This window comes from Electrophorus electricus, unplaced genomic scaffold (genome assembly GCF_041902795.1).
Source record: "Electrophorus electricus isolate QZ-2024a unplaced genomic scaffold, ASM4190279v1 Scaffold390, whole genome shotgun sequence".
In the NCBI taxonomy this organism is placed as follows: domain Eukaryota; kingdom Metazoa; phylum Chordata; class Actinopteri; order Gymnotiformes; family Gymnotidae; genus Electrophorus; species Electrophorus electricus.
The window spans coordinates 1-22,864 of NW_027658683.1; the positions used below are offsets into that span (position 1 = coordinate 1).

General features: G+C 42.5%; 3 protein-coding genes across 3 annotated transcripts; all 3 read left to right on the forward strand.

The window, feature by feature from the left end:
• Positions 1 to 6: 6 nt before the first annotated feature.
• Positions 7 to 4,236, forward strand: LOC145655911 (nucleolar complex protein 4 homolog). Its single transcript, XM_081709375.1, has 15 exons — positions 7 to 18; positions 199 to 319; positions 741 to 847; positions 1,106 to 1,213; positions 1,408 to 1,557; positions 1,754 to 1,856; positions 1,979 to 2,010; positions 2,117 to 2,167; positions 2,250 to 2,361; positions 2,604 to 2,664; positions 2,772 to 2,882; positions 3,022 to 3,185; positions 3,330 to 3,412; positions 3,785 to 3,898; positions 3,991 to 4,236. Exons 2-15 carry the CDS (start codon positions 262 to 264, stop codon positions 4,105 to 4,107), a joined length of 1,371 nt encoding a protein of 456 aa, XP_081565501.1. The 5' UTR covers positions 7 to 18; positions 199 to 261; the 3' UTR covers positions 4,108 to 4,236.
• A 297-nt stretch (positions 4,237 to 4,533) lies between these two features.
• On the forward strand, positions 4,534 to 6,017 carry LOC113573420 (14 kDa phosphohistidine phosphatase). The gene is made up of 3 exons (XM_027003660.3): positions 4,534 to 4,793; positions 5,016 to 5,143; positions 5,259 to 6,017. The coding sequence occupies exons 1-3, from the start codon at positions 4,649 to 4,651 to the stop codon at positions 5,349 to 5,351; spliced, it is 366 nt and encodes a 121-aa protein (XP_026859461.1). The 5' UTR covers positions 4,534 to 4,648; the 3' UTR covers positions 5,352 to 6,017.
• Positions 6,018 to 6,138: 121 nt separating this feature from the next.
• Positions 6,139 to 18,023, forward strand: LOC113573419 (apical endosomal glycoprotein). Its single transcript, XM_081709374.1, has 27 exons — positions 6,139 to 6,382; positions 7,476 to 7,562; positions 7,688 to 7,849; positions 8,085 to 8,210; positions 8,505 to 8,738; positions 8,894 to 9,010; positions 9,268 to 9,423; positions 9,531 to 9,631; positions 9,887 to 10,042; positions 10,195 to 10,285; positions 10,577 to 10,690; positions 10,884 to 10,982; positions 11,105 to 11,242; positions 12,238 to 12,377; positions 13,633 to 13,741; positions 14,091 to 14,195; positions 14,475 to 14,606; positions 14,815 to 14,942; positions 15,063 to 15,276; positions 15,426 to 15,563; positions 15,790 to 15,914; positions 16,092 to 16,182; positions 16,299 to 16,448; positions 16,665 to 16,790; positions 17,070 to 17,194; positions 17,501 to 17,603; positions 17,750 to 18,023. Exons 1-27 carry the CDS (start codon positions 6,331 to 6,333, stop codon positions 17,905 to 17,907), a joined length of 3,477 nt encoding a protein of 1,158 aa, XP_081565500.1. The 5' UTR covers positions 6,139 to 6,330; the 3' UTR covers positions 17,908 to 18,023.
• Positions 18,024 to 22,864: the final 4,841 nt, after the last annotated feature.

A 22,864-nucleotide genomic window follows, 5' to 3' on the forward strand; every position in this document is an offset into this window, starting at 1 on the left:
GTCCTGGAATACCTACAGGTGCGCAATGTAAAGGAAATAAATGAGCTTGATAGACCCTAGCCGCAACTCTGCTAGCTGGGGTAGCTAACCGCTAGGTTCAGTTGCTACCACTTTATCATCTTTGAATTGTCTAGCTACGTGGTTTTTTTTTATGCGTAAAGCATGTTAAAAAGCTAAACAATTCTTTTTGACTTGCAGTCTGAGGAAGAAAATGAAGTTATTTTTGCTATCAACGCCTGCCAGAAGATATTCTGTGCGTTGATGGAAAGAGGTGATTTGTATGTTGGTCAGCTACCAAAAGAAAAAGAAATATTGGATGGTAAGATGCACTGCGCACTCAAACAGCTAACTATCCCTACATAGCTACGGTATGAAGAGTTATAACACCAACCCTCAGCCACTCGGTTAACATTCAGGCTCTGTCAAATGTTGGTGCTGTATAACAGATACAAGGGTACAAATCTGTAACTACGCTTTGTGATCTGTAATATTTAACTGCATGATGGACTTCGGAGATAAGCTATTTTTTTTCTCATAACCATATTCCCACAACCTTGAAAACGTAGTGATTCAGGAAACTAACTTTCAAAGCTCAAGAAATTGCTACAATAGTGTTATTTTTAGTTATGTTTCAGTAGAAGACTCCAAACAGCACAGTAAGCAGTTCTTTATAAGTAAGTTCCTGAATGCTGCTTTAGTAGCTTCTAACTTGTCTGGAATGTCTTTGTTTGTCCTGCAAGGTGATCGTGATGTGGTAGAAAAGTATAAGATGTTTATAAGGCACCGTTACAATGATTGTATAGAACTGCTTCAAGACTGCATGGACCATGAGGCATACCAAGTGAAGGTGAGTAAACCTAGATACACTAGTAGACATGTCTGATTTCTTTATACAGTTGCAGGTCTGAGCATTGACACAGTTTATTCCACTATGTGGGATTGTTTTTGCTTTCAGCCTAGCTGACGAATGTCGTTTGACTTCATTCTAGTTTGTTTAATACAGTATTTACATATAGATTTTGCTCTTTATGTTCTGGGTAGATGTGTCTCTTTTAGAGTCCTATAGATCTCTGCCTTATATTGAAGTCCTCTGTTGATGTTGTAGGAGAGTGCCCTCTGCGTGCTAATGAAGTTTGCAGTGGTGGAAGGGAAGCATTCTCTTCAAGAGCAGAACTGGAGTGAGCACAGCAACTTTCCTTTTGAGCTCATAGAGGTGAGTCCTCCCAAGAAAAGCAATGCACCGTTACCTTTTTCATATCAGGTTATCCCTACTGACACTGAATATCTCTACAATGGCCACACGGTTTGTATGTGTGGAATACAAGTTGAGTTTTTAAATAAATATATGCTAAATATTTCATTAACTGAATCAATGTGTGGTGTTTGTCTTGGTGTGCATGTCTACAGGCAGTGGTGCAAGGTCTGCTGTCAGAGAAGGAAGATATGGCTCTGCTCATATCCAGGTTTCAGGAGTTCCTAGAAATGGATGACATGCGATACTACGTCATGAGCTCATTCCGCAACAATATCAACAAAGTAATGAGCAGAAACCAGCAGGTGTGTTTATGAAAGTGAATGTAGTAATTGCCATAGTCATCTATGCATGAAGAAGACTGTGATCATTTATATGGATAGTTTAGTGAATGCACCAGTGTTTTTCCCATTCTGACAATTCTTTTGTGTGGGTTGTAGACACACCATCTGTACATTTGTAAGAGTTCCCCTTATTCTGTGTTTTTCCTGTCTTTGGTAGGCTGTGCTGCCAGTGTACCAGAGTAATGTCTTCACCCTACTCACATCTATCAACATGCCCAGCCAGGACTCGGAGATCACCAACTTCCTTCTCAAGCAGGAAAGTAAGTCTACACCTTTATGTGCAGCATCAGTCCTTCTCTAAACTCTTAACTAGTGTTCTTCCAAACTGGAGCATGTCTCAGGAACACTAACGTAGTTGATGATGATGATGATTTTCCAGCAGTTGCCAAGGACTGGAAAGCAGCCAAATTAAAAGTAAGTGGAAGCTCTTAAAGATGTGATTTGTCAACTGTGTAGTGGTTGATGTTCCTCAAATCTGAGTGATTGGCTTCCTCTGTCTCATCTCCGTCTCATCATGAAGCATCACAAACGCGCCTTTGAGCAGATGTGGCTGACCTTTCTGAAGTACAAGGTACTGTGAAGTCCCTATTGGCAGGTACTAGACTGAAGTGCTGTTCATTGGGGCCTAAAGCATACCGTGTCTCCTCCTGCAGTTGCCTGCTAGCATGTATAAGAAGGTGCTTGTCATCTTGCATGACTCCATTCTGCCTTATATGAACAATCCCACACTGATGATCGACTTTCTGACTGCAGCATATGATGTTGGTGAGTCTATACAGTTAACAATATATGATTATTCAACTTGACCAAAAAGAAATGTATTGCAGAACATTTTGGGGTATTGTGATAGCAACTTAAGATTTAGTGAGTGAGAAGAGGCCAGTGGCTGAGAGTGTTCATGGAGCTTTTTTTTCTGAACTAGGAGATATTTAAAGGTTTATGATTGGGGTTTTTTTGTAATGCAGCATAATATTAAAGCATGCTGGTGTATCTCTATTGGACTGTAGGAGGAGCAATCAGCTTACTGGCTCTGAATGGCCTGTTTGTGCTCATTCATGAACACAATCTGTAAGTACCTACTAAACCAACCATAACTCTAATGTTTTGCACATTGAGTGATTTTATTTATTTTATTTCTACTGAACCTGACTGCAGATTTTCCTCTCTTAAAACAGAGATTATCCTGAATTCTATAAAAAGTTGTACAACCTGCTGGACCCATCTGTATTCCATATGAAGTACAGAGCACGGTTCTTCCACTTAGCCAACATATTCCTCTCTTCAAGGTAACCCTGCTCCTCACACACTTCTGTTTGTGATAATTTGACTACAAGTTATTAAATTACCTTTTAGCCTTGAATAATCTGCTCTTTGCTCTGCTTTGAAAAAAGATTTTTCATTGCTGGATGTTTTTGTCCCATCTAGTCACCTACCAGCCTACCTTGTGGCAGCATTCATCAAGCGACTATCCCGGCTTGCCCTGACGGCGCCCCCTACTGCCCTCCTTATTGTACTGCCCTTTATTTGTAACCTCATTCGTAGACACCCCTCTTGCAGAGTCCTGATCCACAGACCCAGTGCAACTCATGGTATGGCACTAACTCTACTGCCCCAGTCATGTTAATGTACTCAGAGGAATGCTTCTTTTGCTCAGTGTCCAGTAGAAGAGTATGCTTAAAGAGGAAATGAATGGTAAGTTATTTATTTGTGAGACTCTGCCTTGTGTTTCTCAGTGCCCTGTAATGACCCATATGTGATGGAGGAGGAGGACCCTGCACAGTGTCGAGCACTAGAGAGCAGTCTGTGGGAACTTCAGGTGAATTGCATTTTAAAATGACCATCATAGAAATCATGTATTGTCTATTACCATACACAAACAATTTTAATGCGTCTCCCTGTACTTATTTTAAAATAATTAAGTGTATTTGAAACACAAAATTGCCCTTTAAATAGACAGACTTACTTTCTGCAGTTCTATTGTTACTGTTCATTTGCTGCTTTTGATCACTGTGAATCCTTATAAAATAAGCCTATGCTGAATAATATTGGAAATGGAAGGTCTCGCGTAAAAACCAAGTTCTGTTTCTAAGGCTGGCGTGGCTTAGTGAGAAAAATGGGAGGATTCTCAAGCGAGAAGTGTTTTTCACGTAGTTGTCTTGTAACTGCACGAATTTCCTTATTCACTCAGACCCTGCAGAGTCACTACCATCCAGCTGTAGCCAAAGCGGCCAAAGCGATCAACCAGCCATTACCCGAGGCAGAGGATGAACTGGGCAAGCTGTTGGAGCTGTCCACTTTTGAGGTGCGTGTGTGTGTGGGGGGAATTCATGACATTATGATTTTGGCTGTTTTCTTACTTTGCACATTATCCAATACTGTCACTTTTTCATGTAGCTGATGGAGCGAGACCTGAAAAACCCAAGACAGTCCGTGCCTCTGGAGTTTGACCCAGCCAATGGCTTGCTTCAGAGCCCCCGAGAAGTGGTGGGCATGCACTTCTCTCTGGAGTAGAGCACCATGTCTCGTGAAACATGGAGAGCTTTCTCTTCCTGTGTCTCTTTTGTAATTTGTCTTTTCATGATGTTTTATGTGTAATAAATTAGTTTATGTCCTGTATGAATAAAAAGATCTTTTTGTGAACACATGCTTATTGACTAAGTTGAATAAGGGGTGATCTGTACTAACAGGAGGAAATATCCTCTCAGTGAGCCGAGTTACCATGTGTTTTTCTGAAAACACCAATTTCCTTTAAGAGCATTGTGCATTTATTTACTTTGGTGCATCACTGTTCACGTGTACGTTTGTCATTTTATACATGTCTCATATCAGAGCGTGGTACTACTTTGAATGAGCCGATGACTAAACGCATCTGCCCACTCCGCGACGGTAGAGGGCGCTAAAGCCGAAGCGGCACCATAAACACTTCCAAAACATTGCCGAAGTAATTCTGCAGGCGCGCCTCTAGTGAAAGGTTTGAGAGGTGCATGAAAAGTCGGCAAACGCGTGTGGTGTTGCTAAGCTGTGTGTATTCAGGTGTATAAACTAGCTAAGAATGGCCGACGACAGATTTAAAAACATTCCCGAGGCTGACATTGACCCTAACGGCGTGTTCAAATATGTCCTCATCAGAGTGCACAGCAAAGATGATGAGTCGTACGTTGACGTGGTGCGAGGTTACGCCTGGGCTGAATATCATGGTATGGAAGTGTTTGAATGCATGAGGAGATTATTGAAGATTTATTACAAGTTTAGTCATTAAATTTACACTATCTTGGAGCATTGTCAGAAATAACGTGGTTAGCTAAACTAAATAGTTAAACTGAAGAACCAACTAACTAAGTTGGATCACTTGCATCATTTAAGAGTTTCCAAGCTGGCTCCATAACTTGTTTTACCGTTTCTCTGTATGTCCTTTTCAGCTGATATCTATGACAAGATTTCTGGGGAGCTGGAGAGAGCAGGGAGTGTTGACTGTGAGTGTGTGGGAGGTGGAAGGATAAAACATGACAGTGCCGGAAAAAAGATCCATATATATGGCTATTCCATGGTAAGCAACACTCCTAAACTCGACGCGAAGCTCAGCGGAACCCACTAGGAAGGAAAATGTTACGGTGGTAATGATTATTACTGAGATGACATAACCAAGTTTTCTCTGTTTTCAGGGCTTTGGGCGAGCAAATCACTCAGTTTCTGCGGAGAAATTAAAGGCAAGATACCCTGACTATGAAATCACCTGGGCAAATGAAGGCTACTGAGTGACTGGTCATGGCTCTGTCACCCTGGGCAGCAAAAGCTGCGCCTTTTACACAGAACCTGCTTTTTCTCGGCCTAGAAAGGAGAGGAAACCATGGGGTCTCAAAGCGTCCTCAGCTGCTGAAGTTAAGGGATGGATGCAATTGTTTTCCCATTATCAGAAGCTAGATTAATTTACTTATTTTATCTTGTTCATGCATTTGTTTTGTTTTCTTCAGTTCAGATGTGGTCTGGATTTTGTTTACATTTTGATAATAAAAGGTCATCCACAGCTTCACATGTTATGTGACGTTATCAGGAAAAGTACTAAAGGGCCTTATTATTAAGAGACATTACAGTGCTAATGAACAGCCTGCTCATGCCTCGCTTTATAGAGCTGTTCTCATGTCAGTATGAGATAAGTAAGCGAGGCCCTTCGTATGCATTGGGTCTAGGCAATTTTTTTTTTCTCTCCAAAATATCTGGGTCACAAACGCTGTAAGTGTAAACCAGTAAATCATGAAATCAGACCTGTGAATTACAATAAAGCTTAAAATTACAATAAAGCAGAATTACAATAATAGAATTACAATAAAGAACAATAATAGGATTACAATAAAGCGTCATTTTTATGTAGTTGCATATGTATCATTAAAGTAAGTAAATGTTTAAATAAATGTTTTCTCTCCGGTTTGTCTTTCCACCTTTCTACAAAGGAACCAAGACTGCTTATAATGGAAATTGCAGTGAGAAAATGGCCCAATCGCGATTGTTTCATTTGGCAGTGTTAGTTACACTGTAATGTGGGTTTCTAGAACAACAAATGTTTGCTGGTGCTTTTTTCCTTTACTGGGGAATTTGCAGTTTATGGCAGGTTAGCCAGTGCAGCTGAGTACGTCAGGGTGTCAAGTCCAGGTGTTATCTTTGTGGAGAAGCTGGCGGAGCAGGTGCTGAATTGTGACTGTGTATTCAGACCATCTCCACACTTCACACAGACCTGAGATGAAGAGGGAGGTCGTTTATCTCCTGGCCCTGCTGCTGACTATCCAACGGGGTGAGAGAGTTGTGTGGTGCTCTTTTTTAGAGGTTTTTTTTTTTCTGATTAGGAAAATACATTTATTATTTTTTTCTCGCATCAAAATTTAGATTGAATAAACTTTTTTTAGACTTAGTAATTTAGCTATATTGGTTTGATAACAGTAAGAAGAATATACAGATGAGAATACAATTCAGAAATAACATTGAGAGCTGATACATTGTGTTATGCTGCTAAATCTTGTGGTCCAGCGCTTACCTGCCTGGTACAAATCAAACTGACCTTGTCCACCCTTGTACTACTGATATCTGCTAGTCTCTTGTATTAGAGACCTTTGCCTAGAATATTTCCAGTTGTAAGGCTCGGAGTGGGTAAAGCGACCTTTGAAACAATCTGCTGGAAGGCTTTTTAAACCCTTAAGAAGTTGTTTCCCATGCAAACCTTAAGACCTGAACTACACGGCATGCAATTTCAGTGGAGAATTGCTTTTAATACTAATTTAGCCCCACTGTCAAAATCCAACAGGGTCACTTAGCTTCTTTTTAAAGAAATTGCCCAACTGAAAGCCTTGAGAATTTGATATCTGTGATTAGTGTGCATGTATAGATGTCTAAAATATAATTATTAAACAATAATGAACATGCCATTCAATATCTGAAGATTTATTCAGTTGTTTGGTTTGCTTAATATTCTTATGGTAACTGACATTTATTTTACTTGTGTGACTTAAGAACACCACTGAACACAAACATGATCAAAGAGCAACGTAAGATTAAGATATCAAGCATAATAAAATATATCTTGATATAACAGATTATATCTGACCATGAAATCTTTGTAAAAGGACTAGCAGAAATATACCATCACATCTTAGACATCTCTAACATCCTTTGAAAAAGTAATTGTTTTAATTTTTTGTTTGTTTTCTTTTACTGTCGTTTAGTCATAGCATTGTCACCACTATGATTTTAATATGATATGGCGATTTGGGATTCTGTATGCGTGAAGTACGTTTTATCTTAAAATGGTGTTTTTAGTAGACTTAAAGCTAAAACCAAAGTTTTGATCATGATTTACCTCTTCTTTTGATCACAAATGCCTACATTTGCAGCCATTACGTTGGGGGCAAGTGTGTGCACAGGACAAAGATGTGACTTTGTGTGTGACTGCGCTGACTGTAACGATGAGCACGACTGTGGTGAGATACTGATGAGAGCTGCTGCATCTAATAGTCCTTTCAAATAAAAGTCCTGGCCTCTGCATTGCCAAGACGCAAAACAAATGTCTTTCTCCACCTGTTTGTGCATTCCTGGAATGGGACAGGTTATGGAGTGAAAGACTTTGTGTGTGACTTTGAGCAAGCTGGGATGTGTGGCTGGGCAGACAAGTCATCTGATCTCGGCTACACCTGGGAGAGGCGTCAGAGGGGAGATCCCCTCCCTGACAGTGGACCCTCCTCTGACTACACCATTGGCACCTCCACAGGTACACACTTGTTCACTTTATTTAATACACTTCACTTTATTTATTTCCAGATATTAAGGTTGTCCTGCTGTCTAAAGGTTTATGAAACAACATTTTTTAAGGTGGCATTATCGATTAAATTTGGATTTGGGAATTGTTAAAGCCGCTTTTAGTTGGGTTTTTTTTGTTGGTGGTCTTGTTGTGAGAGAGTATGTTTTTGCCCTGTATGTGTGGAATGTTTCTGTGCTTGGCGCAGGCTGGTTTATGGCAGTGTCAGCGGTGAGGGCGGAGTCTCCCAGCAGCGCTGTCTTGATGTCTCCTATGATGAGCCAGTCCTCGTCGACCTGCCGTCTTCGACTCCACTACTTTATGTGGGACTCAGGTGCACACATTTCCCCCACACTCTTTTGCCATTCCATCTGGCTCAACAGATTACATTCGTCCACGGTTCGGAGTAATATCACCAGTCACTGCTGTGCCTGTGCAGAGTGATAGGTCTTCTCTCTTCATGGGTTCTTCTTTCCCTCCGTCATCTTTTGGAGGACACCCTAGAGGTTGGGATTCCTGTTTAGCTTTCTGCTGTAAAAACTTAAAAATTGATGTGATTATTAATGTAGTGGCTTACTGTTGTCAAATTCTTGCACTCTGTGCTTTCCTTTGCATTTGATTATCCCAGGTTACACAGGGCTGGGGAAAAGGTCTCTCTGGGGCTCAGTGTGGAGGCCTGACAGCCAGGAGGCGGTGGTGTGGAGGCCAGAGAGCTTGAGTGTTCGTGCATGGAGGGAGGACACCATCTTCTTGGGCCGCATTCCTGGCCCCTTTCGCGTTCGGCTTCATTCGCTCCGTCGAGATGGGAGAAGAGGGGATTTGGCCGTTGACCAGCTGGAATTTCTGGACTGCGCCCTGCCAGGTGAGCGTGACCGGAGGCGAGAAGACAGCACAGTTCTTCCGATTTTGAATGTGCAGTGGATCAGAGGTCACAACTCCAGTTTAATTCCTGGGAGTTAGCTTCTTGACTGGTGTAAATGTGCGCTGACTCTGACTCTCTGACTCTTGTTGCTTCAGCCAGTGGACAGTGTGGCCCGGGTGATGTGAAGTGCAAGCGGGGTGGCTGCGTGGAGCGTCGCGCAGCATGTGACGGCACGGACGACTGCGGAGATGGAACGGATGAAGAGAACTGTGGTTAGTGAGCAGCAGTCTGCACTGCTGCCATGCCAGTCCCCAGTGAGTGAGTGGCAAGGTGGAGTGCATTCTGCTTACGAGCCTTTTGCAACACATCTTTTGTGTTTGGCTTCAGAGAGCCCCATCCCTGCTCCTGGACATCTGCAGGGTTTATGGAGTGAACGTTACAGAGGAAGAATGAGTCATAGTGCCCTTCTCTTTGCATTTAATTTTTTTGGTGCTAATCTCTGAATTAAACTGTTGTTTGGGTTTTGCAGAACAGTACCTAGGCTGTGACTTTGAAGATGGCCTGTGTAATTGGGACTTAAGAACATTGTCACCACTAAAGTGGATAAGGACAAGTCAGATGAATATATCATTGTCTGAGCCTCTGAGAGGACCTGGGAGAGACCACTCCACCAATTCTGTTTCAGGTACTTGCAAAGCTACTAGGCTTACAGTGAGTATGAAAAAAACAACTTTAATACTATAACCTTTAAGGTTATGTGATGGTAAAATATAGCCATGGTTTTACTTGCAGGCCATTTCCTGTATGTTACCAAGAAGGCTGGGTTGAAAGCTGATTGGGCATCTTTCCAAAGCCCTCGTCTGGCACCAACCAATAGTACACATCCCTGTCGTGTGAGTTCTTTAATATTATGCTGTTATTATTAAAGACAGCCATTTCACACAGGTTTACACAATTTTTTTCTCACATTGCCAGTATAAAATGTAATTGTGCTGTGATTAATTCTGGAAGTCACTGTCAGGTGTGCAAACCTGGTATTCAGAATACCAGCAGAGGTTCCTATTGTAATGTGTAGAAAATGTGCCCACCTGAACTGGCACCACTGCAGTCTCGTTAGCTGCTGGTGTTTCTCATTGGTGATGTTACAGATGGTGATGTACACGCACCAGTTTGGCAGGGTGTCTGGGGGTCTGTCAGTGCTAGTGGCAGAGAAAGCGATCTACCCAGTGTGGGAGCGCGGGGGCTCTCTGGGTGATGTGTGGGTCAAGGCAGAGGTGGAATTTGTCATCAATAGCACATTTCAGGTATGTAGCCTCACCATTAAAATCAGTCAGTGCTAGTACATCAGTCATGAGAAAAATGAGCCACTTAGATGTCGAGTTTTCCTCTATTATACCAAACCCGGTCTTTCCCTGCTTTGTGTCTTACCCTCTCCATTTATCCCACTTGCCTGCAGATACTGTTTGTCGCTGCCACTAGGGACCAGGCATACGGAGGCATCGCTATTGATGACATCACGCTATCCCCGGAATGTCACTTCTCCAATGGTCAGCTACTCCCTCTTTCATTAAACTCATGTGAGACGAACATGTAAACATGTAAACATTTACTGAACCTTATTAAGTAATACAAATGCAATCCATAGACCCAACTCTAAAAAATTGTAACCATAAGGTTAGGTTTAGACTTACGAAACTGAAACTAAGCAGGTGTGTAAACATTTACCTCCAGAATAAAGCTTAACCCATTTCCCGGACACCCTTCCTCTGTATGATTGTCCACTGGGTGGTTTGGCTCACTGCTGTCCACTCAGGTATGCTTGATCTCTCTAATGTCAGAGCCCATGCCGAGACCTTCATTTCCCAGGCCACCCAAACACCCCTGCACAGAGGACAGCAAGATGTGTGACTTCCAGGAGGACTGCATTGACGGAGAGGATGAGGCACAGTGTGGTGAGTTGTGTGTGTGTGTCTGCATATGTGCATGGGCACATGTATGTGTGTTTTTAAGTATTAGTATGCTAAAAACACCTGAATAAAGACATTTATGGTGCATATTGTTTTTTAACATTGTAAAAATTATTGAGGTCTCTTTGTAGACATGTTTGGAATAAGATGTGCATCTGTGTTCTGTTTATTCCCAAAGGTGACTTCTCCTATGAACAGGGTAGTAAAGGCTGGACAGACACTAGTATAGGAAGCCAAAGCTGGGAGCTAAAGCGTGAACTTAATAATGCCTCCACAGGTATGTGCTACTCCATAGTCTGGCTGGCATGGAGTCTAACTGACCTATAGTGTAAATACAGTGTTTAGGTTTAATATAATTCTGCATGTATTTGTGAGTTGTATCTGTGTGTGTGTTGGCAGAGGAGTTCTTGTATGTGAAGGAATCCCCTGGTCAACAGCTGACTGAAGCCCAGACCCGCAGTCCTCTGCTGGGCCCCTCCGGCCCCGCCTGCACCCTGCACTTCTCTTATAGGGTCACAGGCAGTAACCCACACACAGGTGCGCTGTGTCCATCACTATAACAGTACAGTAACCCACACACAGGTGCGCTGTGTCCATCACTATAACAGTACAGTAACCCACACACAGGTGCGCTGTGTCCATCACTATAACAGTACAGTAACCCACACACAGGTGCCCTGTGTCCATCACTATAACAGTACAGTAACCCACACACAGGTGCCCTGTGTCCATTACTATAACAGTACAGTAACCCACACACAGGTGCGCTGTGTCCATCACTATAACAGTACAGTAACCCACACACAGGTGCCCTGTGTCCATCACTATAACAGTACAGTAACCCAAACACAGGTGCGCTGTGTCCATCACTATAACAGTACAGTAACCCACACACAGGTGCCCTGTGTCCATCACTATAACAGTACAGTAACCCACACACAGATGAGCTGTGTCCATCACTATAACAGTACAGTAACCCACACACAGGTGCCCTGTGTCCATCACTATAACAGTACAGTAACCCACACACAGGTGCCCTGTGTCCATCACTATAACAGTACAGTAACCCACACACAGGTGCGCTGTGTCCATCACTATAACAGTACAGTAACCCACACACAGGTGCGCTGTGTCCATCACTATAACAGTACAGTAACCCACACACAGGTGCCCTGTGTCCATCACTATAACAGTACAGTAACCCACACACAGGTGCGCTGTGTCCATCACTATAACAGTACAGTAACCCACACACAGGTGCCCTGTGTCCATCACTATAACAGTACAGTAACCCACACACAGGTGCGCTGTGTCCATCACTATAACAGTACAGTAACCCACACACAGGTGCGCTGTGTCCATCACTATAACAGTACAGTAACCCACACACAGGTGCCCTGTGTCCATCACTATGGCAATACAATAACCCACACACAAGTGTCCTGTGTCCATCACTATGACAGTACAGTAACCCACATTGAGGTGAAGTATAAGCAAGTATATTGGAGCTCTGGTGTTTATTCTGTCGCTAGGTGACGTGTTTGTAGCTGTAGTAGACAGCGTGTTGGGCACTCTACCCTGGTTATGGGAGTTCAGTGGGAGGACAGGTCAGGACCCTGCATCGTGGATAAAGGAGGAGGTCTATATCGGAGCCAGAGATCATCGCTTCCAAGTACTAAAGAACACCTTTTCACATTTCACCAGCAGCTGTCATGCTCTTGTGTATTCTTTTCTTTCGTAAAAAGGATTAGCTCTTAGTTTTATCTTGGTCTTTTGATGTCTGGTTGGAAGAGTTGGTCTCTCTCTCTCTCTCTCTCTCTCTATCTCTCTCTGCTTTTTGTATTTTTTCCCCGTTCAAGTGATTTTTCACAGCTTCAGATATGTTGAGGTTGGAGATCTGTTCTGTAGCTTTTAATTGTTTTATTGTGTTTAAAGTTATCAAACAATTTAATTCTAAAATCTTAACTCTGATTTTTCTTTTCTTCTATGCTTTCCAACAATACGTTAATACCTTTTTTGAACGCACAAACAAATTCCTTTCTTTTTACTGTTTTAAGGTTTACTCACATTACTAAAACTGCATTAGTGTTTATTTATGTATTATACTGTCATTTTGTGCCAGGCATCCATCTGAAGGGATACACGCATTGTCTCACACACACACACACACACACACACACACACACACACACACACACACACACACTCACACACTCACACACACACACACACACACACACACACACACACACACACACACACACTCACACACACAACACACACACACACACACACACACACACACACACACACACACACACACACACACACACACACACACACTCACACACACACACACACACACAACACACACACACACACACACACACACACACACACACACACACACACACACACACACCTGTCCTGCTCCCAATCTCCTGATTACTTACCACTTTCTTGTGTGCCTCGTTTGCCTCTTCTGTTTGTCCCTCTGATTTAGACCACAGGAATCCTTCTTGCTCTCTGTGTTGCTGTCGGCCAGAGCATTTACGTCCAGCGAAACATCCGCACTCCCTAACTCTGCTGCGTCCACACACCTTCAGCTTTACTGCCGACACTTTCCTCTGTGTTTCGCATTACCCCCAGCTCTTCGCTGTGCATCTTTCGCATTCTTTACGGAGAATAAAGGAAACTCAGATTATGCATTCGGTCTTGCTCCCTCCCTGCCACAGTCAAATATACAAGGTGTTAGATGCAAGCGTACTGCCCAGATAAACAGTTAAACATTTTCTCAATGCATGTCTCTCTCATCAGCCACTTTATAAGAACCACCAGTTTAGTCTTGACAATGTACATATGTATGAAAATTGCAATATTTTCAGGGCTGAATGTGTTAAAATGATGTCTCTCTGTTTCCTTGGAAGCTGGAGTTCAGAGGTCGTGCTCAAAAGCTTGGCCACGATGCAGCCATAGCAGTAAAGGATGTTTCTTATGTCAGCTGCCACCCAAATTATATCCCCTCCACGTCTGGTGGTAAGAGCTCATGTGCATTATTGGTTGAGGCAAAAAAAATCCCGAACCTTCAAAGACTCCTGAGAGAGCATCTTGCATTACATAACTTTTGCATCTGATGGTAATTTAATCAGTTCATAGTTGATTTTCCCTTTTATGTGTTTATGAGAGAATATAACAAAGTTGCTGCATTTTCTTAAAATATACCTTCAGATCTGACCACTCATTCTGAAATATGTCACCGTTGTTTCCTCCAAACAGAGAATGTTTGTACTTGTTTAAGTTAATTTACTGAACATTAGGTTTTCCTTTTGTGGGAGTATATATAGAAGTTTGAATGATTTTATAATTTACTTTATTCTTAAATCAGAGCTGTCCTGTGACTTTGAGAAAGACTTATGTGGTTGGTACCAAGATCAAATAGATAACTATGACTGGAGGGCGGTGAATGGGACAGACCACACTACTGGCACTGGTACGAAAAGGGTTCTACAATACTCAACTTTTAAATAGTTTCTAAGGTAATATATGATGCATGTCATCTGGTCAACACTGTAACTATAATTATTAAATCTTAGCTTTGGTCCAGTATTTATTAGGAATTGTATTCTCACTCCTAAAAGTGATTGAAATTACTCATTAAACAAAATTATACTTACAGTATATGTGCTGAAAAATATTCTTCCCCTTGAAGAAGCTTTTTAAGTACTTTTTGCCCGCTGGCCGTATAGTATGTAATCAGTGTTCTCCCCAGGTAGAAGTCTAGTTGTGGATATGTGGGACCCAACACTGCGGGGCCTCTATGGTCATCTCCTCTCTCTTCATCAGCATACGCTGACCCAGCACTGTCTGACCTTCTTCTATAAGCTCTATGGCCCCCAAACAGGTATGAAGCAGAAGGAGAATGACCTGCCTGGTGTTTTTAACTCACGGCTAGCCTACATCTGGGTCCTTAAAACAAAACAAATCCTTTATGTTTAACCTCAGCTGTGTTCCCTTTGAAATGAAAAGTCTGCATGCAGCAGTTATTTCAGACTTAATATAGTTCTTCATTACTTTAAGGTAAATGCTTTGGGAATGTGGAACTCTTACAGGTGCCCTGAATGTTAAGGTTGTGTATGCGGATGGCTCAGAGGTGCTGTTGTGGACCCGTGGGGGTGCCCACGGCAACCTCTGGCATGAAGGACATTGCCCCGTGCCCCCACAACTCACTGCCTACCAGGTACAAGCAGGACTTTCTGAGCAACACATAAAATGCAACCTAAGTATGTGTACGATTATGTACATGTAGTAAATTAATTTTCTTCACATTCTTTATTCTTTTTCACTCTCTGTCTCTCAGTTGGTGTTTGAAGCGGTACGCTCAGGCTTTGATGGGCAGGTGGTTATAGATGATGTGGAATTTGTACAAGGGCCATGTTCTCTGCCTACGATGTGCTCATTTGAGGGCCAGCTGTGCGGTTACAGCAGGAGTGGAGCTGCTCTCTGGAACCACCAGAACTGGGCCTCCACCAGAATTGGCCCTAAGACGGACCACAGCCTCGAGACAGAGATGGGTGAGGAAGAGTGGATTTTTTGGATAGCAATTAAGAAAGAAATGAAATAAATCTGAACCATGACATAGTAACTTTTGAGTCCATTATCTCACCGCCATTGTGTTTGATATTAGAGCAGAATGAGAGAAGAGTATTGCATGTCTCCACAGGGTACTATATGCTGGCTCACAGCAGTGTGGAGGTCCTTCCTCAGGGCAGTGTAATGACCCTGACCTCCCCTCTACACCAGAGTGTGGGTCACACTGAATGTGTCCACTTCTGGTACCACACTGGTGGACAAAACCCAGGTTAAACAGTAGAAACAGACATGCATCTCATGTTTTACAATACAGTAGCACACTCTCCCTAAGAGCCTGTAGAAATGTGTGTGCATGCATGTAGCCTAGCTGTGTGTGTGTGTGTGTGTGTGTGTGTGTGTGTGTATGTGTGTGTGTGTGTGTGCGCGTGTGTGTGTGCATGCATGCGTGTGTATAAATATATCTGTGTATATATATATACACACATGTCATGCAGGCACTCTGCGTGTGTATGTAAAGCCTGTGAAGGGGATCAAGACCCTGTTGTTCTCCAGCAGTCTGAGCCAGGGAGACGTATGGCACCTGGCCATGGGCAACATCCGCTGGTATGGAGACTGGCAGGTAGGCCCTTCATCAGCACCTGAGACACACAGCTCGTCTCCTAGTTCCACAGATCTTAACCTGTCACTGAAATGGGGCCTTTCCTGGCAAAGCGCAGAAAGCATTTTCAGCTCCGACATGCCGTGCATCTCGGGGGTGTTATTAGAATGGTGTAGATGGTTGTGGTGTGTCTCTCAGTTGCAGTTCGAAGTGAAGGGAAGTGGAGACATAAGCACTTATATTGCGGTTGATGACATCACCTTCTCAACCCACAGTTGTCCTGCTACAGGTTTGTTTGTAATCCATACGAAAAGAAACTTTTCTGAACACTGAATGAAATAGCAACAAATTAAAGTGCATTGTTAGTTTTTCGCCATTTGGGTTCTGTTTGTTACAAATATTCAGATGAGATGTGTGACCTGGAGAGAGGGCTGTGTGGATGGACCAACACTCAGAGCCACTCTCTAGACCGCTTGGACTGGGATCTAAGCAGCCTGCTGACTGAACCTCACTACCCCACACCACAATATGACCACACACTGGGAAACAAGAGTGGTCAGTTGTGTTTTTTAAACTTGGTTACCTAAGATACCTTGGATACTTTTGTTTTTGTAGCATTTTTGTAATATTGAACTACTGTTTGCATTACAATAGTTACATTCTACCACCGTTACATTTTGTACTGGTTCCCATTAATACTACTGTTATTATCATAATCCAGAACACACTGTGCTTAGTTCTAAGAGGCATATTTAATTCTTGCTCCTCAAGGTCACTTCCTGTTCCTTCCATCCTCTCCTCGAGACACTGCTAGCCAAAATGCCTGGCTACTGAGCCCTCATCTTCCCCCCACCAAAGGCACCTGTTTGCAGTTTTGGGCATATCAGTCTGTTGCCAGTAAGGATAGAGCCACATTCTATTAACCATGAATTATTTCCCATTAATCATTTCTGAGAGTTCAATAATCCTAGTACTTATTAAAAAAAAATGCATTGTAAACTAATAGAATAATAAACAAAAGAATAAATAGTCTTTTGCTCTATCAGGTAAACATGAAACATGAATTATAGAGTGTGCTTCAAGAGCTGATTAAGACAAATATAATGGGTGCTTTGTGTATTAACTCTGGGTAAAGGGCCAGTGGGCGGTAGCAGCCTTGTTCACCTTCTCTTGCAGATGACAGCAAGTTGACAGTGTGGAGGCTGAGCGAAGGGTTCAGGGATGAGCTGCTGAGTATGACTGAAGCCGGGCCCAGTTGGAGGCACTTCCACACCAACATCACATCTGAGAGGGAGTACCAGGTAAGACCTTTCTCCTGACAACTCATCTAGTGCAGTGTCACAGAGGCTTCAGTGCTGAATTTCTGGATGTTTCTGCATGAAAGATCTGGGTGACTTTGCTGTAAATTATTATAAAATTGAGTTAGATCTATTTTGCTTTTATTTGCTTTACATGCATTTATTTTATGTTTTTGTCCCTTAAAAACTTAAGCAGTCAGTCATGATTAACTTTAGGGTCAGGAACAGTTAGTGTAGTTTGTTACAGAATAACTACTTCAAAGTGTTCGTGTGTGTGCATTTGCATGTGGTTGTGTGTATGTGTAACAGATTGTGTTTGAAGGTCTTAAAGGGATTAAGGGTGTTCTTGCTCTGGATGACTTTGGGTACACTGTGGGAGTCAACTGTGCCGGTGAACACACAGACCAGACACGTAAGAGTTGAGCTTTGTTCTTTAGCTGCCCTACCACTCTGACTCTCGTGCCTGTCACATCTGATATAAGATGCACCACAAAAAGTGTACGTAGAGAAACATGCCCATGACTTTTGTTCTTGAAATTGATACTTTTACTTATTCAGCCCGTCCATCACATGACCTCACAGCGGCTGTCGTTGCCTCTGTCGTGGTGGCAGTCCTCTTGGTTCTGACAGTGTCTGGCTTGCTGGTGTTCTACCTGAGAAGGCACGGGCACATCAAAGCTCAGGCAAAGGATCTCAGGTCTGAATTTTTCAAATGACCTCTACAACTCCAGACGTACGGTAAGCATATGCTGTTATGGGACCTGCATGTCCTGTTCATTAAATGTACTTAACTGTAAATTACATTTCAATCCATGAACCTTCCAGTGTGCCCAAGAACAATGATGAAATAGTATGGAGGTAATCCCGGGTTGAAAACAGATCATCCCATGGTTGAAAACAGGCTTGAGATTTGTGTCCTGCTGCCACAAGATTTGTTGAGGCACTTGTGTTAAGGGAAACAGTCTGCTGTAAATCACAAAAGTCTGAATATATCTGCTACGTCTGACAGCTTTTACATCCCTGTTTGCAGGAGCTGGAGGAACAAGCATGCCCTAGGTTGTCATAGTGACCGTGGCCTTCACATGATGTCACAGCAGAGGAAAACTCTGTAGGGTGAAGCACTTAACAGCCGTACCCAAGAACATTTAGAGAGCAGAAGAAGGCTTTCATTTTTGCAGTATCTGTACCAATTTGAAAAGAGCCAGGCAAGCTGGGACTTAAGGTGATGCAGAAACATGAAAGGGCTCATTCCAATATGTGCAATTTAATATTTTATCTGGATTTTTCTTGGTCTGATATTGTTAATCACATAAGTTAAATGTCTTGTTAATCAAGTTCTTAGAATTATTTGTGGCGATTGTATTCTAGTTTTCTAAGTAACTGTCAAAATTCCTACACAATTCATCTTTAAGTAACCTATAAGTGGCATTTGAAAAGAGAAGAGCATAAAATAAGATGTTACACAAGAGAACAATCCATTTTATACATTTGTAATTTTGAAATCTGCATATATCTTAAGATTTTCAGGATTCACATCACTGGTGAAATTTTAATAGGATCTCTATTCAAGATTGTTTAATTTAAATAAAGTTGATTTTAAACGCCTCCCTTATGCTGTGATTTTTGGAATACACAGTCATCTTGGGAAGCCATGTTCAATTTTCCAAGCAAATGTTTTGTCAGCTTTATCGATCAAGCACATAATGGTAAAACATTAGAATGACGGCATTCCGCCCTAGCAACAGCATTGTTTCCACGGCAACATCCTCTCAGTCCATTTGTCCGGGACATCAACGGGCGACAGTGTTCACAATGTAGGCTGTTCATGACGAAATAGTTTGCAGGGGGCTAACAATAAAAAAGCAATGAAAAGACAGTAGGATATTATTGATTACTGTTCTCAGAACAGATGCACAGACTGAGCATGCATCTGTCGTCTGACAGACTTCGTCATGCTCTTGCTAAACTCTGAATAGTTAAGACGACCCACGCGTTTTTGACCGGCCCAGTCTGCTCTCTCCGTCGGCGTGCATCGCCAAGCAGAACATCTGCCGCGAGATTATAGTACAGCATGGAGCCCGCCGTGCTCATATTCTTGCTGTACGTGATGATAGCCCACGAGCTGGTGTGCGGACTTGTGCAGTACCGGAGACGAGCAGCCAAGCCACGCGAACGTGCCGCTGTCACATGGCACTCCAGGTGAGCGGCGGAGGGGCGCGAGAGCGCAAGGGCGCGCGCGCCAAAAAAAAAACAAAACAAAAAAAACCCAAACCAAACCAAAACGAAACAAAACCGCGCGTGCCTGTGCGATGAATAGCGCGAAGCGTGCATGTTCTTGTTTTGATCGCCGCGTGCTGTGTCGCCTCTCCCCTTCAGCGCTCGTGTGTGCCATGGCACATGGAGGTTTAGCAGCAAGTCCGTGAGGTCAGATAGACGAGGCTGGAAGAAAAGTGGACGCACAGTCAGGAAGGCGTGAAGCCGAGCGAATGCTGAGGATGGCTAATGGACCTAAGTCCGACTCAACGTGTTGAGAATACTGTAATAATAGATACATTACGCCGCTTACTGCCTTTAACTGTGCTTTGATGGACAATGAATGCAACTGTTTTGTTTGCCAAAAGGGTTACGTTTACATGTTAATATGGACATCTCCGTGTGACTTCTAGTGTGGTACTGTGTTTGACCAGGCAGCTGCTGTTTTTGTCTGTGGGGAAGTCTGTAGATTTGTGTGCTACATGTCTGTGTGTCATTTGTTTATGGATTTTGTGCTCCATTTAAATAGGAACAGTATTAATTAGTAATGTAATGCACCAAAAAATATTGCTATGGTGTTTAGAGTTAGATTGTAAAAGAAAAATGTAGTACATTGTTTTACATATGCATTATGGAAATAAACTAATGAAAGAAAGGAATTAATATTAATGCTAGTGATCACCAGTAAAGCAGTGATTCCTCTAAGCAAAGAATCAGTACACGTCACTGGTGACTTATACAGCCACATTGAGATTCAGCTGCTCCCTTTGCGTGATGTTCTGTATGCACAGTACTAATTAAAAGTAAAAATAAAGCTTCTGGTCCTGTGTTCCATCTCATGTCTTTGAACCATATACACAACAACTGAATCATGTGTTTTTTATTTGACATTTTGATCACTGTCCACTGTCTCAATATCACCGAAGCTGCCAGTTTGCCACTATGAAATAGGTTTGTGGCATCCTGCCTAAGTAACTACCTCCTACTCCCTACTTCCTTCTCCCTTCGGCATGCTGGTGTGGTAGGGAACACCAGGATGCTGATATCCTGTATACATGTCTTTGTTCCGATGCTTTGAGCCAGAACTTCCTGAAGCCAGTGGCTGTGCTCCCTGGAGCAGCACTGCAGCAAACATCAGTTCCACCGATGTCGCCATAGTAACAGACAACAGAGGCAACTCATGAGAAAATGGGATGCCGGAACTAACCCAGTGGTTTTATATTATTGACCCACACCATAGTGTCTACAAACCAACATGCTGAAAACCTGCCCTTGGGTGCAACACACAGTCATGGGGCCTAAACTGGACGTCCTCACGCTAGTGGTGCATAAATAAGTAGAGCCTGTGACCAGCTACAGCATGATGGAGATAGCCCTTTCATGGCACCAGAGGCAACTATGGATGCAGTACAAATCAGCACCATAGGGAGTGCTGATTTGTTCATAGGGAGGGTTTTGCAAAATAATATCAAAGAATGTGATTAACTCATCCAAATATTTTACCTTATGTTGTTTAAGTGGAAAGTGAGGTTCTGATTAATTTATGGATAACAAAAAGGTTATGGGGCACTTGCTTCAAGTGCTGAGAGGCAACCATTTCCTGTTGGACTGGGTGTCAACTGCCACAGTACAGTATGTACAGTTAAAATGTCATATTACCCATCTGCACTGGTCTCTCAAATTTGCTTGGTTTTCAGTTAACTGAGATTGACATGAGACTTTCAGATTCATCCAACAAACTAGGGGCATACGAACCCACAGTACTGGCTTTGCCAAGACAATGTTCTCCTTCAGCATTTTCTGTGGATAACTCCCTTGTTTATTTGTGAAGTAAAGGTGAACTGGACATAATGAGCAGGTGTGGTCTTCTGTGCCCTTTCTGTCTGCTTGCCTGTGATGAAAATGTACTAGAAGGAGTTCTCTTGCCAGTCTCCATGAGCTCCAGTACAGCATGTAACTGTGTGCTGAGTAAATGAAGTGGATAACTGGCTTCAGCAAATGAGGGTAATTTGTATTTCAGATGATGAGCGTTCATCGGTGAGTGTATATCCCAAAAGATTTCATGTTGTCTCAGTCAGAATTAGTTCCTGACTTTGTATGCAGTTTTGTACAACAAATTTACATAAAGACAGATAGCATTTTTATTTAAAAAAAATTAATGTTACACAAAACTTGTTTGTTGTTAATTACATTAACAGCATTTGGCTGACACATTTATTCAAAGTGACTCACAATTATGACTGAGCACAACTTGAGGGTTAAGGGTCTTGCTTGGGGACCCAACATTAGCAATGGCGGGGCTTGAACCAGCAACCTTCCAACTAGAAGTCAAGTACCTTAACCACTGAGCTAAATATTCAAACAAAAAGAGGGTACATGCCCACCAGAGGGTAATGGCACCAGAGACGTCCTTTCAGCTCTGCACGGTGGCGTTATGCCATAAGATGCAGCTTGGGCTATTTACTTCACACAAGTATGTTGCGATTAATCTGCAGTGGGTTTAAATGTAGCATTGAAAACCTCAGACAGGTTTTACCATTTCACTGGAGGAGGATCAACAAAAGGGGAACCCAAACAGAGGTTTTTAACACCTTCTGTGAGTAAGCACACTTTGGGCTTTTACAGTAATGCAAACGCTATGCAAAGAACAGATGATAGTGTCATATGGTCTTTGTGTGTTCTCTAGTAATTGATTTTTAATTCACACATTCTATGGTCTGTCTAACCATTAGGAGCTGTCACTTTACATTTGAAATATGCAAGAAAATCAACTCACAGCACCAAAGAACAACAAGAATGCACTTCTGATGTTGACAAAATGTACTTAAAGAATGTGACGTTCTGTTATACACTACCAATACACTTCTACTGGAGGCAATAGACCTATACAAGAAATTCTCCCATTTAGGGCTGAATGCAAAAAAGCAATTGTCAATTATGGTTCCACAAATCAGGCAAAGCACCCTTAATCAGCAAGTCTACTGTCTCTAGCATTGTTTTTTCTTGCTCCCTGTCAGCTTGTGCAGGCACCACCACATCGCCCTCTGTTTTCGCTAACTTGGAGCAGAACAAGAACCTGTGATCCTCCGTACGCTGTCTCAGGATTGAGTCACAGTCTCTCAGGCTACCTTAGGGAAGCCTCTGCTAGGTCACCTATGTCTGGATCGATGGATGCTCATCACTGCAAGGCTGAAACCCTAGAGTCTGAACCCGCTAGCACAGAAGGTATACAAAAACTCTATTTCACCCACTCGCAAAATTCTTGTTTTTTTAGTTTCCTTATTCATATAATTACAAGAAATTACATTCACCTCACAGAATGGATTTGCTTGATGCATTATGTTAAATGTATCTAATATGGTTATATAATAAGTGGTTTGTGATTGCTGTGTGGGGACTAAAGTATTTGCTCTATGGTAG